Genomic DNA, 15,993 nt, shown 5'->3' on the forward strand with positions numbered 1-15,993 from the left:
AAAAATATTCCGACGAACTGATAACCTCCTCCTTTTTTGGAAGTCGGGTAAAAAGACAAAAAATATAACCTTAAGCAAAAGCAGATGTATGTATGTATTTACATATGTATGTATGTATGTATATTGGTTATGACATAAAATAGATATGTATGTAACGTAAGTTTCACTTCTCCAGTGAGGCCCAGGCGCACTTACTTTTTTTTTGATATTGAATGGACCTAATATGTCAATTTTGCGCGGTGTTGCCAAATGCAAATTGGAAAATCCAGCATTAATGCTCATTTATTTCGTGCATGTGCAATGAGACAATGGGAATTTGGGAGGAAATTATGCACGAGTTAAAGCAAATAAAGGCTGCTAATGGAAATAATCCCATCCATCTGTCTACAGTATAAGTCTGATTGGCAAATTAGAGATAAGCTATCAGGTGGAATCCTAACGCGACAATTCAGTTTAGTAAAGCACTTTTCTAACTGTTCCTTACAACGGGCTAACTTAAGTTTAACTTCCTTGAGATTACAGGTATGAGCCGAACTATTGGCAATAACTAGTAGTAAAATATTATTGTAGGCTGTAATAAGCGAATATTTATACTCGTTTAACTTTTTCGCATTCGTAGACAATGGTCTATTTTGCAAAATTCGCTTAGTAATTTTATTAAAGTCTGCTTTACATGCTTTAAATTGTATATCAAATTCGCTCATAACCGGCTAATCTCAAAGAAGTGGAAGTTCAAAATTTAAGAAAAAAGCTATCGTTCACCATGCTAAATGAAAATATTAAAAAAAAATCGAATTGTGAAAAATACTTATGCTTTTCTTCAGTAGGCCATCGGCTGAAAATTTGCATGCAGTGGGAATATTGAGTTCTATTCAAATACAACTGCAAAGATTTTAAATTTGTTTAGATTTTTTGTATTTATAAAGTAATCGTCGTATCAAAAACAATTGTTGCACACATACATCGGTATATGGTACAAATAGTAGTTATGTTGTATTAACGTTGTGTATTTTTGAATAAAGAAATTTATAGGAAAATGAAATTGAGAAAAAATTACCAAAAACCGTATTAAGTCACTTATTTCTAGGTGGATACATTAATCACTTTAGTTGCAACGATTTAAAAACTTGAAAATTTAAAATTTTTGAAAAAGTTATACTATGTTTTTGCCTTTGGGTATATCACCTCATGTAATTCAAGTAGGCATCTTGAAATATTTATAAATTTTTTTTTTTATAATGAAAAGAGTCTAAAAACGTCACGTCGCTTAAAGCTAAATAATAAAAATTAAGTTGAAAAATGGGTTTTATCCCTCAAGTCACTTAAAGCCAAATAATGAAAATGAAGTTGAAAGTTGGGTTTAATCCCTCGAATCACTTAAAGCTAAATATTGAAAATGAAGTTCAAAAAGTGGGGTTTAATCCCTTGAATCACTTAAAGCTAAATAATGAAAATGAGTAAAAAAAATGGTTAAATCACTTAAAGCTAAATAATGAAAATGAATCACTTAAAGTTAAATATTGAAAATGAATCTGAAAAGTGGCTTTAATGCCTTGGATCACTTAAAGTTAAATAATGAAAATAGATTTGAAAAATTGCTTTAATGCCTTGAGTCACTTAAAGCTAAGAAAAAATGAGAATGACGTTGAAAAATAGGTTTAATACCTCAAATCCCTTAAAGCTAAATAATGAAATTTAATTTTGAAAGTCACCTAGAGCTAAATGATCAAAATGAATTAGTAAGTCACTTATAGCAAAATAATGAAAATGAATTTGAAATTCGTTTAATTACTAATTTTAAAGTGTCGCAAAAATTTAAAGTTTGAATTTGAATGTTACTCCTCTAAATTTGAATTTGAGAATATTTTTTTAAAAGAATTAAAGGCAAAAGTTAAATGTGAATATATATATCATGTTCTTAAACTCTAACTAAACGAACCGCAAGTCGCTGATGCTAATCCTTCGCAGCAGTCTGAGCTTGATGTTGTTCCTCCGCCGCAGTCACATGTTGTTATATTTTACGATGTTGCTCGGTTGTGTGCCGCTATTTTGTTGGCGTGGGTGCAATTAGCGGTGCAATTTTGCCGCTAATTATTTTCTACAGTTGCTGGATGCGTGGCTTCGTCAGGCGCCGTTTCACTTATGTATATGTGCGTACTACGCTGCCGTTGTTCGTGGTAGCAGGGCTTTTTGTCGTACCTTGTACAGTTTGCCAATGTGCAAAATGCCATTTTCGGTGGTGATAGCGGACTCATGCAGTACTGCTGCTGCTGGTGTTTGCACGGTTTACCGTTGTGTGGGAAAAAACAGCACACAAAAATGCAACAACGTATTATAAGGCGTTACACGGCTTATGCAGTACTGCCGCCCGCTACGGTCCACTGAGATGAAATTTTGCCCATCCACCGTACTGTGCTGTACAAAATAGTGTTTGCTAGTCGCCCCTGCCGTTCAGGGAGCTAGGCAAACTGTTTCCTTCTAGCGCGTATATTCACGCACACACTATGTAAATGACACTCGCTTACCCCAGAACCTGGAATCTTCTGATGCTTCCCGAGTCTTTTTGATGGTTTCTCTATCGGCCGCAGTAAATCTGCCTGTTCTCCTTGGGATTGGCCGGTGGTTTTCTTTGCACGGTACGATCTGCTTTAGTTCGCTCAAGAATTTAGCTTAAAAAACGCTGGATGCAAAAAATTGTTAGATGAGTTTAACTTTGTTTCGCGTGCAAAACTACTTCCGATTGAAAAAGCGGGTTTTTAGACTTTTGTCAAAAATATTTTATTAAATTTACTTTTAACATAAATCTTATACTACGTTCAAATTGACGAGCTAAACATGTTAAATGGGTTTGGACCAGTTAAGTGAACAAAACATGTTCATAAACAAGTTAAATTGCATGCAATTGTTGTTGGAAAATTGAACCAGTTAAATCATTTAACTCGTTTGAAAACCAGTTCAGCGCAGAGTTGTATCAGAAAGCTTTCTGCTCCGACCAATCAGAAAGACCCAAAAGCTTTCATTGGACACGCCAACGTTCCAAAAGTTTATATTCTGAAAAATATTAAAAATAAAAAATTATCAAAAAATATCAAAATTGTATGCATGTCTGCCCGCCAAAAAAGAGGCCAAGGCGGTAATTAGTTATTTCCCAAGAGGTCTCATCGAACGCAGAGATAAATAGTGCATACGAACTAAACATTTTGAAGTCTCTAAGTTATACGTATGCGTTAATATCATGAAGCAGACATTCGCACAAAACAAATTGAATATTTTTTTTTAATTCTTATTGGTAATCAAACAACCGTCAAAGTTAACTCCAAATGTTCAATGTGGACGATTGTGTTTTCCAATTGTGTTTTTCATTTAACAAGTTAAATGGGGCCAATTTGAACGTAATATTACACAACTGAATGGCTTGACGGCGTATGTATCATTAAAATTTAACGTTCGTTTTTTTACTCGTTTTGTTTACCTGTGAAACGTATGTTCCAACTGCGCTACCAACATTACGACGGCGCTGAATAGTGCTGCCGTATTGTTAACGATGCCATTCAGTGTTGCCATGTTGGTGCTTTTGGAGCTAGATTTAGCTCTTTATTTTTCCATTTAGCTCCGAAAATTGGGTTTTAGCTCCTAGCTCTTTCTTTAGCTCTTTTCAAATTTATCTAGCACTTTTTTAGCTCCAGAAAGTTTTAGTTGTATTTGGTATATATAAGCCAAAACTTAAGCGTTGATAAAATGGAAAATTTCGAGATGCAGTGTATCCACCATAAACTCTTGGATCTAGGTTAAAGAATTCAAAAATTAATTAGAAGAAAATCCTTTTTCTTATAGCGCGGATTTTGTTTACCTCACTAACTTTACCTTTAAAAGCTTAAATAAATGTCAAGATAACCTGAAAACACAACCAACTACTTTTTAACACTGCAAAAATTCATAATATGAATTTGATGGTACTTTGCGAACCCCCGTAATATACTTTTAGGAGTTTAAAGTTAACACAATACAACAATACGACAGTTACGACACCGTTGTGAATACCTAATGTGACCAACCGTACTTCTTTCGGAAGTAGAGTACTTATTTTTGCGCTCTTGTACTTCGTACTTTGAAGTACAGTCAAATGTACTTCTTTGCAAAATTTTGTACTTCAGGAGGGCGATTCTGTAACCAGTTAGCGACAATTTTCGGATCGCTATCGCACTTTTTGACGCATGATATAAATGTTTTTGCGTTTGTTTCTCCCTTCTTCTGGATGATCGTCACATGGCCTAGGCGATAAATTCGTTTAAACCATTAAAGTCGCCGGGGACCGATAGCATCACACCTGCGCAACTGCAAAGGGCTCTGAAGGTGTCGTGCAATTGGTTGGATCCTATTTATGTGAACTGCGTGAGGACCGGGTACGTCCCCAAGGCTTGGAGGGTAGTCAGTGTTGCGTTCATCCCGAAGGCAGGAAAAGGCTCTGATGTTTCCCGTAGGGATTTTAGGCCTATCAGTCTCTTCGTTTTTGCTAAAAACGTTAGAGAGACTGCCTTCGTACTGCCTTAATCGCTTACAATACAAATTAATATAATATCTTTATCTACATTAAATACAACACAGATAAAATATAGGTGGTCAAGTTTTCTTATTATGATGTTACTTATAATAGTTTACAAATATTAAAAAGCTACAAATTAGTTAAAAAATATTGTACACTTGATGTTGCTCAAAAATAGTCACGTCACAACAATTACATACTTACAAAAAAAGTTTGTCTAAAATACTGGCTATTTATAAGGTTTCAATTTGATATTGACACACACACAGTTACGATACACTCTGTTAATCAATTTAAAGCTTTCTGATATACTATATTTTTTGTTTTGTTTTGTGGTGCGTAAATAAACAAAGATGAAGGTTTTCCGACGCGCGAACACGCGACGTATAATTGTCCATGCGCGAAACAGGGAAACTCCAAGTTGATTCCGCAAACTTCCAACGACTGGCCCTGGGATTTATTAATGGTCATCGCAAAGGCCAGACGCACGGGAAATTGTAGACGTTTAAAATCGAATGGTAAATGCGTTGGAATCATCGGTATACGCGGGATCAAGACATCCTCTCCTTTGTATTTTCCCTTTATGATTGTTGCCTCAATGACGTTTTTCATTATCTTTTTCACAGTCAGTCTTGTTCCGTTGCACAGTCGAGGTTGATTAATGTTACGCAGCATGATGACAACTGATCCTACTTTTAACTGCAAATTGTGAGGTGGTAGTCCTGCCAATTCCAGTGAATTTAAAAACTCCGTCGGATAGTTAACTACGTCATCCTGGTTTATAACGGTATCGACTGATTTGAAGGAAACCAACTGTCCCGGAAGAAAATTCTGAATGGTCGCATTGAGATCATCGACATCTTTATTTTTCGCCGCCAATATTGCTCGTTCACCCAGCCAATTACGGTTATTGAACTGATGCGCTATATCTGGAAAAACACGCTGAATAAGCTCTTCTTTTGAGTGTGTGATGTGACAGAAATCTGTGGGTAATGTGATGAATCCGGTCGAGGTGTCCATTGGGACTTTACCATTTCCAATGTCTAACAACTGCTTCGAAAACACATTTGCAGTTTCATCTTGTTGCAAAAATACTCGCATGTTAGTTGTTAATTGCAGTGTCTTTACGTGCCGCCACAAATTTGATGATTTTAGGCATGCGTTTAGTTCATCAGCAACAGTTGTGGAATAACTGGAAGAGTCTGACGAAAATCACCTGACAACAGAATCATGGCCCCACCAAAAATATCTTGGTTGTCACGAAGATCTTTCAACGTTCTGTCCAGTGCCTCCAGTGACCTCTTATGGGCCATTGTGCATTCGTCCCAAACAATCAATTTGCATACCTGTAGGATCTTGGCCATTGCGCTATTTTTGGCGATGTTGCAAATTGGTGTTTCATTGATTTGCATGTTCAATGGTAACTTCAAGGCAGAATGTGCAGTTCGCCCGCCTTCTAGCAGAGTCGCAGCTATTCCAGATGAAGCCAGCGCTAGAGCTACATCATTTTGCGATCTGATCCTCGCCAAAAGCAATGAAATTAAGAAAGTTTTCCCGGTCCCTCCGGGAGCATCAAGGAAGTAAAGTCCACCAGATCCACTGTTCACAGCTTCTATCAAAGTGTCGTACGCAATTCTTTGCTGTTGATTTAATTGTGGCACATTTGTGCGAACTGTTTCGGCCAATGCTTTAGTGTCATACTGTTGATCTCTTTGCAGCTCGTGGTTTAATGCGTCGTGCATATGACGATTGGGTGCTGTCATCCCCAAACACGACAATACTTTATTTGCCATCAATAAACACATATCTTCTATCATGATCAATGTCTCATTGTAAATTTCTGCAGTCATTTGTAGTGTAGAATTCAAAGTTTGACGGCGTTCACGATGCAAAACATCCTCAGACATGTCATCCCTATACTTAACCCACAAATTGTTTGGATTCGAGGGGAAACATGTCGATATGATAATCGCAAACAATGTACGAATTTGATGTGGCGATGAAGATATTACGGAATCCTTGATCGTATCATCCCAGTGCGAATCGTTCTCGAGTAAATGTAATAGTCGACATGCCTCACGGTAAGTCGCACACAGATTTCCATTAACTGTTCTCAGTTGTTGAAACGATGTCGGACCACGAACATTCACTAACAACAACCGCAGATAATAACATTCATCGTTATTTGGATGTACTGTGTAGATGCGACCCAGAGCGTCTGAAACAAATATATTTGGATGTCCTTCAACTGGTGTTCCTTGTTTTCGACGCTGAAACGATTTTGATGATGCATTCCATGTGTAATAGCGTGGCATATCAGCATACAGCAAAGTGCGAGCAAAATCATCAGTTTGGCAAACTGTGAAGAAACTTGTTAATGTTGTCATCGGTGGACATGCCGCTCTGTCTGCCGCGTTCCCTTCATTAAAATATACTCGTTGTCCATTTTCTAAATGCACTGCTAAATGGAATGAAAACTCCGCAAGGTCCATGTATCATGTGTTTGGTAACTACTGCATGCAATTTTGGGTCAACTGTTTCATCTGGAATTTCAGCTGAAATTATGGAATCAATCTCATCGGGCCTTATTTTGTCCACTAACCAGACTAAAATGTGCGCATGTGGCAGACCACGCTTTTGCCATTCTACAGAGTACATCCAACAACGAACTTGGCCATACACGCGATGCTTTATGAAGAAATTCATTAGAGATTTCAATTTTTGTTTGAAAACTCTGGCAGTGATGTCATGTCTATCAACTGGTGTTTGGCTATGTAGCAATTCCCTCTTGATTTCGGACCATTGTGGGTTACAGGTGAATGTAACAAATAAGTCTTGGCGGCCATAATGCCTAACATATGGCATAGCATCTTGAGCATATTCGTGCATGTGGCGCGGGCTTCCTATGTAAGTGGCTGGCAAAATTGTCATTCTTCCCAGATTATTCACATTGCCATCAGCATTTATAGCATCGCGGAGATGAATGTATTCCTCTGATCGAAGCTGTCGTTGGTTCAAACGGATGTATGTCAATCGTTCAGTCTCAATTTTGACATACATGTCAACTGCAAACTGATGGAAAAGCCGTCGACACATCAAAATATGATTTACTTCACCTTCACGGATCATGAGTCTGTATGAATAAAAATTCATAGCACTAACTTTTTTGTTGGTTTCAGCACCTGTTACTTGATTAACCATTTTTATATTAAAATGGTATCCATCTTCCCCCTGCCAGAAGATCAAAGCATATTGTAACGCATCATAAGTCCTGTGTGTTTCAGATACACGTTTCAAATAATTATCCCGACGATGAAGCACAATATCGCTAGATTGTAAATTTTCTCCGACAATGACAACAGCCACTTCGTCAATGGTGGGCGAATTAAACCTCCATGTGTGTTCAACGGCAGGTGTTTTGTCAGCTCGAATGACAATATTATGGCTGTCGGATGGCATCCGATCCAATGCTATTTTGAACATGTTTACTAAATTGTTGTTCTGAAGAAGAAACATTTGTAATCCTTGGACAATGGTTCTCTTCACTGTTGGATTATGAGCACATCGCTTATCAACTTCCGCATCTGAATTGCCCATAAAATAAATTTGTAAAAATTGATAATCTGCATCTTGTAGTGGTAACAGCGCCCCCAGTAAGTGATAAATTTTGTCCTTGTATCTGTAATTTTTAAAGATTTGCCAAATAATTATATCTGATACATATTCCAATACAAACTTGAATATACAAAAAACTATTATGGTATAATACCTCGAAGGTGGGCATGAAATTGTCCTGTGCAATATGTGTTGCGCCAAATGATGTCATCTGGAAACAGGTGTTATATTTTTGAATGTTGGCCAAGAAGTGTTTAGAATCATTTCCCATCCCAGAAACTAAAGAGCGTAAGGGGTCTGGTGGTGGGACCAATTGTGGCAATTTTACTTTGCCCCCAGCACAACATAATCCAGTAGATTCACCACTGTATTTTAACGCCTTACAATATTTACAAATCATTGTCATTTCCCCAATTGTTACCGATTTGTCGGCATAATAATCTATTGCCGGATCATAGTGGAATGCAGCTCGTTCCAGGATCACAGGAGCACTGCGTCTGCGGGATCTCTCAATTTCATTATGTCGTGCTCGCTGTTGTTGTGTTTGATGTGCATGAACTCGTCGCATTCTAAGCCTATCTACTTCATTGTCACTCATTAAAGAACGCAATTCAGACATAGCAATACGACTATTTTCTCGATCTGTCGCTCTCTGGTCATCAGTGCGGTTAGCACGTGAGGTAGCTCTTCGCACATTTGATTGACTGCGACGACCTAAGTCAGGTCGTGTTCTCCTCGGCATCGTAAACAAAGTAAGAAAAGTTCTCGCGCACTTAGCGATAAGGTGTCACTATCACAAAAGATCAAAAAAACAGAGCACGTAACTTGAAATATCACTATCACAAAGGATCACCGAAGTAAAGAATGTTCTCGCGCACGTAGCGGTAACCGTCACTCACAAAGATAGAAGGATGCACTATTTGTCATAAGAGGAATCCACCGACATAAAGGATCGATCTATTTGTTGGTTGTCAAATGTCAAATATTGTGGTCGCGTTCATAAATTTAATTTGCGACAAAATTTAAAATTTTTCAATCTACATAAAATTAATCTGACAGATAGTAAACAACTGAAGTTAAAATCAATGATAATCGACCATTCCTATTTCTAAGGAAAAACAAAGTTGTTGTTTTTATTAGATTCCTAGCATTTTTATCATATTTACTCACCTCCTAAACCTTCCCTGGACTTCCACAAATAATTCAAGACTAAAATTAGCCAAATCGGTCCAGCCGTTCTCGAGTTTTAGCGAGACTAACGAACAGCAATTCATTTTTATATATATAGATAATATATGTAGCTGAAAACACACAAACATACATATGTACACTAAGTAAACAAACTGGAGATTTATAGTAAATTAACTAAAAATAAACTCAACAAACGTTGTGCTTAATAAATTTACTCACTTTTTCGTTGTATACTAGCATTAATAATAAAATTTGCAATAACTCAAAAATGCCATATTTTGTTTCTTTATTTACAATCATGTGTTTGTGATCAGCTGATTTTCTTACTTGCAAGTTTTCGCTGGTACAATTTTTTTCAGCAGAAATTTCCAGCTCTCTATCACATCTTGCTCTCTCAATTTTCCCAACTTTGCAAGTTTTTAGGGTACAAGAATGCAAAACCAGTAAAAGTTTTCTAAAACGTTTGATAGTTTTGGATACGAGTACACTCCTTTCTAGGCAACAGTTATTAACTGAATTAGGCGAACAAATCGAGCGGTTTCAACAGCTTGCGAAGGTTGCTTGGATATAAATTTCCTGACACAGTATTAGCTGAAATTTGTTGGTGGAGAAGTACGAAGAGTGAATTTATAAAATTGATGACAACATTTTTGTTGTTTTTATCTTTAATTTTATAATAAAAAAAAGCCCGGTAATCGCGACAACCTCGGTTATCGCAACAGCCACTGATTCTTATCTGTCGCTATTACCGAGGGTATACTACACGGAGAGAAATGCTTGGGATAACGTGTCAATTTCACTATTGTTACTAAGATATTTCATGCGATATCCATTTGTGATAGCCACGGTAACAAATCATATTTCTACTCCATAAAAATTCAGATGATCCCTGAACAATATTGTTTTGTTCTAGCTTTATTGATATGGGAGACCGATTTATGGATGTCGTATCAATATTAAATGTTTTACTATACCAATATCATATTAACGAGCAATTTCAGTTAGTTACCTCCTTCTCGCTTTTTTGCTTATGCTAGACTATAAATCGAAATTTGTTCGTTTTTGTACTATTGCTATCTGCCTCTTGCAACAGCGAACCATATTCAGTGGCAGTGCTTCAAGCAGCAGCAATACCTATTGAACCTACGCGATAGAGATTGTCGATATTACTGACCATCGTTTTTTACCGATAGTATTGATGAACCATATCGATATATGGATATCGAATTTATTTATTTTACATATGTACATAAAAACATACAAACAGTATGTCGGATTATATAATAAGAAAGGGGGTTTGAAGTTGTTCATAAAATAACATTTCAATAAAATTATTCAATCCTTGAATAAAGAAATTCATTTTTTCAATAAAATACATATAAGTAATAGGCATATCTAACTCGAACTTTAAAAATGTAGATGGTTTCTTAAACGCCGGTCTACATAGAACTTTCGCACTGGCTTTGGCGTTGGCGCTCGTTTGACAGGACGCACGTTAAAAGTATGCTTGCTACAATGAAAGCTTGGCAGCGAAAGCTTTGGCCACTAAATTAACATACTAACGACAAATAAATTAATATTTCATATCAATAATTGAATGAAAAATTATATTTCTTGCCTGTATTTGATTAACAAAGAAAAATATTTCACAAAGTTTTATTAATATGCATCAGCTGACGAAGTACGCATGCGAAAATATGAGAGTTGGCCACCTTTCAGCTTTGTGTTGCGTTGGACGGCTGCATTTTAATTCATTTTTTCATAGTCAGCTGTTGATGCGACGCCAACGGGCGCGTTCATAAGACGTAGCTGTTGCCTAACCGTTTGCTATTTATCTTAGAAACGCACAGTTGAGTAGTTCCGTTCAGCTCAACAGTTGGGAGCTTTCCGCCATTTTTTCCAGCGGAAAATTTTTACGCTACCTGAACTCAACGCGTTGGGCTTAGCCTAAACAGCTGATCGAAAAGACTTACGCCGTTTATATCAAATTTGACGCCGCTTTGTTAGGTGGCAGTTGCAAACAAATTTATTTTATTTTATATTACTGATGTGATAAAGTAACTTAAATATTTTATAATAATACTACGTTTCTAAATATATGGTTTTTAAGATGGTTGCTATATAATTATACACTGTTTAATTCATTATAACATTGAACGATTCTTTCAAAACGGCGGCAGTTCAGCGTTGAATTCTAAATACTATCGGCGCAACTATCTCTATTTATTGCAATTTCATTTGTTTACATTTTTCAGCTGTTCATTTGGCAGCATATTCATCAAGCCGTTTCTAAGACGTAATTGTTGGGTCCAACAGTTGCCAGCAGTTTCGTAGCAGTTGAGCTAAACAGCTACGTCTTATGAACGCGCCCAACGCGAACGCAACGCCAAAGTTGTATGTGGACAGGCTTAAACTTTTGTAGCCCTTTCAAAACTTCAAGAACCAACCAAAAAATTGCCATGCTGGAAAACGTCAAATGAGTTATAATTTCACCAATATTTCCTTGGAATTTATGTGTGGATTTTCAAAAAAATCAAATATTGTCGCACTTTGTTGATCATTAAGTTATACCACAGAATAACTTATACTCATGTAGAAGCTTAAGACTGAATTAGTAGTGCCATACCATAGCCATAACCACAACCATAGCAATTAAATGTTTCGATAAAACGTACGCGCAGACCTGTAAACAAGTATTGGTGCCATAATATAACACCAGAGCCATAACCATAATCGTAGGTATCTATTTAATTTTGGTTTTTCGCCATAACCATAAGCAACTCTGAAGTATTTTACTACGTTATGGCTTAGGCGTTATGGTTATGGCACCTCTAATTTGGTCCTTTCTATGCCGAAAGAAATCGATTATATTAAAAAATATTGTTTGTGCAACGCTTAGCAACTAGGCAGCGCATGTCGCTTGATGGGTTCCAGCGCGGGAGCTCGCTAACAAATTTGTTCTATTATGAGATGCGTTTTCTGTAGGTTATTTATTCTGTGGCTCTACCTCTTCGATACTATCGATAGTCTGAAAACGTTGATAGCTTTTTTAAAGGAAGAACAAACCATCGATATATCGATAGTATCATCGATATTTTCCACCTCTACCACGCAAAGTAAAATTCAATCTGTTTTTGTGTTTGCTATTTAAATCACCGAATATTATTCAATTATGGACAAAATACTTGTGAAAAAGTTTAAAGAATGCGGGCTGTTAGAGTACGTGGACATTTTCGAAGGTGAGTATGAATTTGAATGTACGATTTCTGCAAGAGGTTTTCTTTAAGACTTTCAGTGGCGCACATAACCTTGAAAAGTTACATTGCGTATCTGAAAACTAAAAGAGTAGACCATTGTTTAATTGCTAAAAATATTTATAATCGTCTTCATTGCAGATGAGGAAATTTTTACCGAGATTGACTTCAAATTACTTTCAAATGAAAAAATTGAACAATTGTTTCCCTTGGTAAGTCAACGGAACAAATTCCGGGCCAGTTTTCGTGAATTCCTACATGAAATTTTAACGAAGGTAGTAAGGTTTCCATTAAGTTTTTTTTAAACTTATGTATGTGTAATATTTTTGTTTTTAAAAATCCAGGACATTAATCAAGGACGAGCAGAGAATGATGTAAGTGATTTTTATTCTTCATCCAGCGATTCAGAAAACTCGAAGAAAGCTTTGATAACAGGCACTGAAAGGGCTGGTGCGGTTATCAGAAACGAGTCGATTGATTTCAATGAATCCGATGCAGAAGCGGAACCACCAAAGAAAGCTCGAACTGAGAGTGGAAAAAAAGTATAAATATGAATTTGGCAATAACTTTCATCAAGCAAAGTAATACATTTAATCTAAATTTCAGTACCTGCTGGACCTTCTTAAACAAACTTGTGACGGAAAAATTATTATAAGTCGGTATAAAAAGAACAAAATATTGAACGACAAAACTAGGAATTCTTTTTCAAACATCATTGTTCACAACGAATTCGCCGCAAACCCCAATACAGTGTAAGTATCCTCGATTAGAAAGTCATAAATTGAGGAAAATGTACCAGCTGTCTTGTGGTACTGCCACTAAATTTAAATAAAATAGTTCACCCGAATTCATTAAAATATAAGGGACTTTAAAAGCTTAATAAATAAAAAAAAATTTGTGAGAATGTCACTTTATAAAGCTTTAAAAAACGACTTTATTTTATATGAATAAGGCAATGGCCTTATTAGCTTTTCCAATATTTTAAAAAAAGTTATAGTTTTAGCTAAGTCATATACAGTATTTTCACATAGCACTTTTTTAGTTTGCCAAAGCTCCAGAAGTCTAAAAATATCCAAAGTCTTCAATTTCTATTATAATGGCAAAGCTAATGCAATATACACGGTGTAAACGCAGTGTTAAAAGGAAATATAATTTTGTTTAAATATAGTGGCAGCGCTACAAGTCAGCTGGTAAACTTTTCTTACGCATCTCGAATTTTCGCATTATTAAAACATTGAAGTGATATGTGATATTTAGCAATATTTATTGCACATATCAGCACTAAAATAGTATAATATGTGAAAAGGTACTGAACCACAAACATCTAGTGGAGTAGTGAAGTTTTAGTTTTAACACGCGCATGTACATATATTTTCCATTTGCAGCATTTGTACTGCAAGGTTCATACAGCTGTCGCAGTCAATTAGTGAATTATTCCCGAATGAAGACAAGGTTGGTTTTCTATATTTGTTAATAATCTTAATCAAATGTTTGTTTTAATAAAACGTTTTTTAAATACCCCGAAGGAAACTTATTATATTCCTGCTCAAAGAGTAGGACTAGCACGAGATACAATATTAGCTAAAGGAAAGTTGTGGAACCAGTTTACGACGTTCAGTCGTGACCTCCGTGAGTGTTCCCTCCGCAAAATAAGGCCGACAGAGATTGAAGGAGCTACAATTGGAAGAATTCATCCGCGACTACCAGAAACACATTCAGGTTTTAAGAATTTTCACTTATAAAATTATAGTGCAGTGAAAAGTTTTAACCGCACTTCAGATATACGGATTTGGTACGAGTATAAATGTAAAGCTCCAGTACCATGGTACATACAAATGTGCATAAGAAATGCACATAATTTTGTATTTTAAATTAACAAATTATTCAAATGGTTTATGATTTTTACACCGCTTTTAAAGGTTCGGAAAATATTGCTTCACTTATTGAGTTTTTACGAACTCACCTGGAACCCTGGGCAGTTGTTACGGAGAATTGGAGAATAACCTGTTCAACGAGATTAAATCAACTTTGCAATGACACTAAGTACGAACAAATCGCCGACTATATATTAGAATACCCTGTACTCAAACAGCCACTTGGTTATAAATTGGTAATTGTCTTTTTATCAATAAGTTTCGTGTACTCGCATTAGTTATGGGCACAACGTTATGCAGTGTGAATGCAAAAACCACATATTGAAAAGTTTTTACTTTTTTTTTGTTATTTATAACTATATATAATTGTTTTTGTAAAAAATATAGTTCATTCTGAGTATAACGAAAACCACTTACATAAATCTATGTTTCAAATTTAGTGCAAAATTAAAAAAAAAAATCAACGAAATACTTTTGTACGAAAGCGCAACACAGAATGAACTATGTTTTAAAATTAAATCAAATAAAAATAAACTACATAATTAAAATTAAATACAAATAATTTCTCTAAACTTGACAATATGTGGGTGTGGTATAGTTATGATACGCAATATAATAATTCATTTATTAATTTTAGTTTGAATCTGATTTTGACACATTATATCCTGATGCTGCTAAGCGAATGATGACACACTGGACTGCTTTCAAGGAGAAAGTTCAGTTTGAAGTAAGGGACAATGAACACAAAACCATAGGTAAAACTTTCAAGGAGCGAAAATGCAGTAAAATATACATACATATGAATTTATTTAATTTATTTATCGCAGAATCAGATGCAGAAGTACTCAATGCATTTGCTGGTCTACTCCCGTCCGTGCCACTTAAAGTTCCAAAAGGTAAAGCATGGAAAGCAAGCAAACAGGATATGAAAGAGGGATTTTTGCTTCACATTAAAGTGAGTACAACATATGCGTATTAAATTATCAGCAAATTACTGTGTTTTGTATATTATTATGTATATTTCAGAGAATCCAAGACTTTGAGAAGACATTAAAATTTGTTGAAGAAAAATACTTTTCTAAAGGGATTACAGTGCAAGGATTCCCTATGGTCGTTGGGGCAGACTTGAAAACCATAGAAAGCAGCTATTTTGTGCTCGATAGAACACCGTTTTTGTTGGAAAGTCCAACCCGGGCTGTGGAAGTAGCTTTTAAGGCCTTTCATGCCTTGTATAGCCCTTACTCGACTGTAAGCTGCAGATCTTGGCTAATTTTACAAGAATCCCTCTTCGGCATCGTTGGGTATTCAGACAAGTATGCAGCATTGATGAAACAACCGGAAGTTATAAGACTTATGAGAACACTTCGTGTTTAATTTACTACAATTAATTTACTACGTATGAAGTTGATCTCAGATTTTTAAGTTTTTTATTTTTCATCGGTAAAATAATTGTAATGCGAAATGTAATGTACAAAATTGATATCGGTTTTCTAATTTTCATCGGTAACAAAAACTT

The 15,993-nt window shown here is 35.8% G+C and overlaps 3 protein-coding genes across 3 annotated transcripts in view; 2 read left to right on the forward strand and 1 right to left on the reverse strand.

The window, feature by feature from the left end:
- Positions 1-15,993, forward strand: part of LOC118734991 — a gene marked incomplete in the record, with an annotated part of 783,173 nt that overhangs the window by 70,370 nt on the left and 696,810 nt on the right.
- LOC118734951 (ATP-dependent DNA helicase pif1-like) lies at positions 4,832-5,644 on the reverse strand. The gene has a single exon (XM_036464546.1). The coding sequence runs from the start codon at positions 5,642-5,644 to the stop codon at positions 4,832-4,834; it is 813 nt and encodes a 270-aa protein (XP_036320439.1).
- LOC118734990 lies at positions 12,175-15,987 on the forward strand. Its single transcript, XM_036464582.1, has 10 exons — positions 12,175-12,588; positions 12,745-12,878; positions 12,948-13,145; positions 13,210-13,355; positions 13,989-14,055; positions 14,130-14,322; positions 14,523-14,713; positions 15,115-15,232; positions 15,305-15,432; positions 15,504-15,987. The coding sequence occupies exons 1-10, from the start codon at positions 12,522-12,524 to the stop codon at positions 15,849-15,851; spliced, it is 1,590 nt and encodes a 529-aa protein (XP_036320475.1). The 5' UTR covers positions 12,175-12,521; the 3' UTR covers positions 15,852-15,987.

The sequence above is a fragment of the Rhagoletis pomonella genome, unplaced genomic scaffold (genome assembly GCF_013731165.1).
Source record: "Rhagoletis pomonella isolate Grant_MI unplaced genomic scaffold, Rhpom_1.0 Rhpom_scaffold_00003, whole genome shotgun sequence".
In the NCBI taxonomy this organism is placed as follows: domain Eukaryota; kingdom Metazoa; phylum Arthropoda; class Insecta; order Diptera; family Tephritidae; genus Rhagoletis; species Rhagoletis pomonella.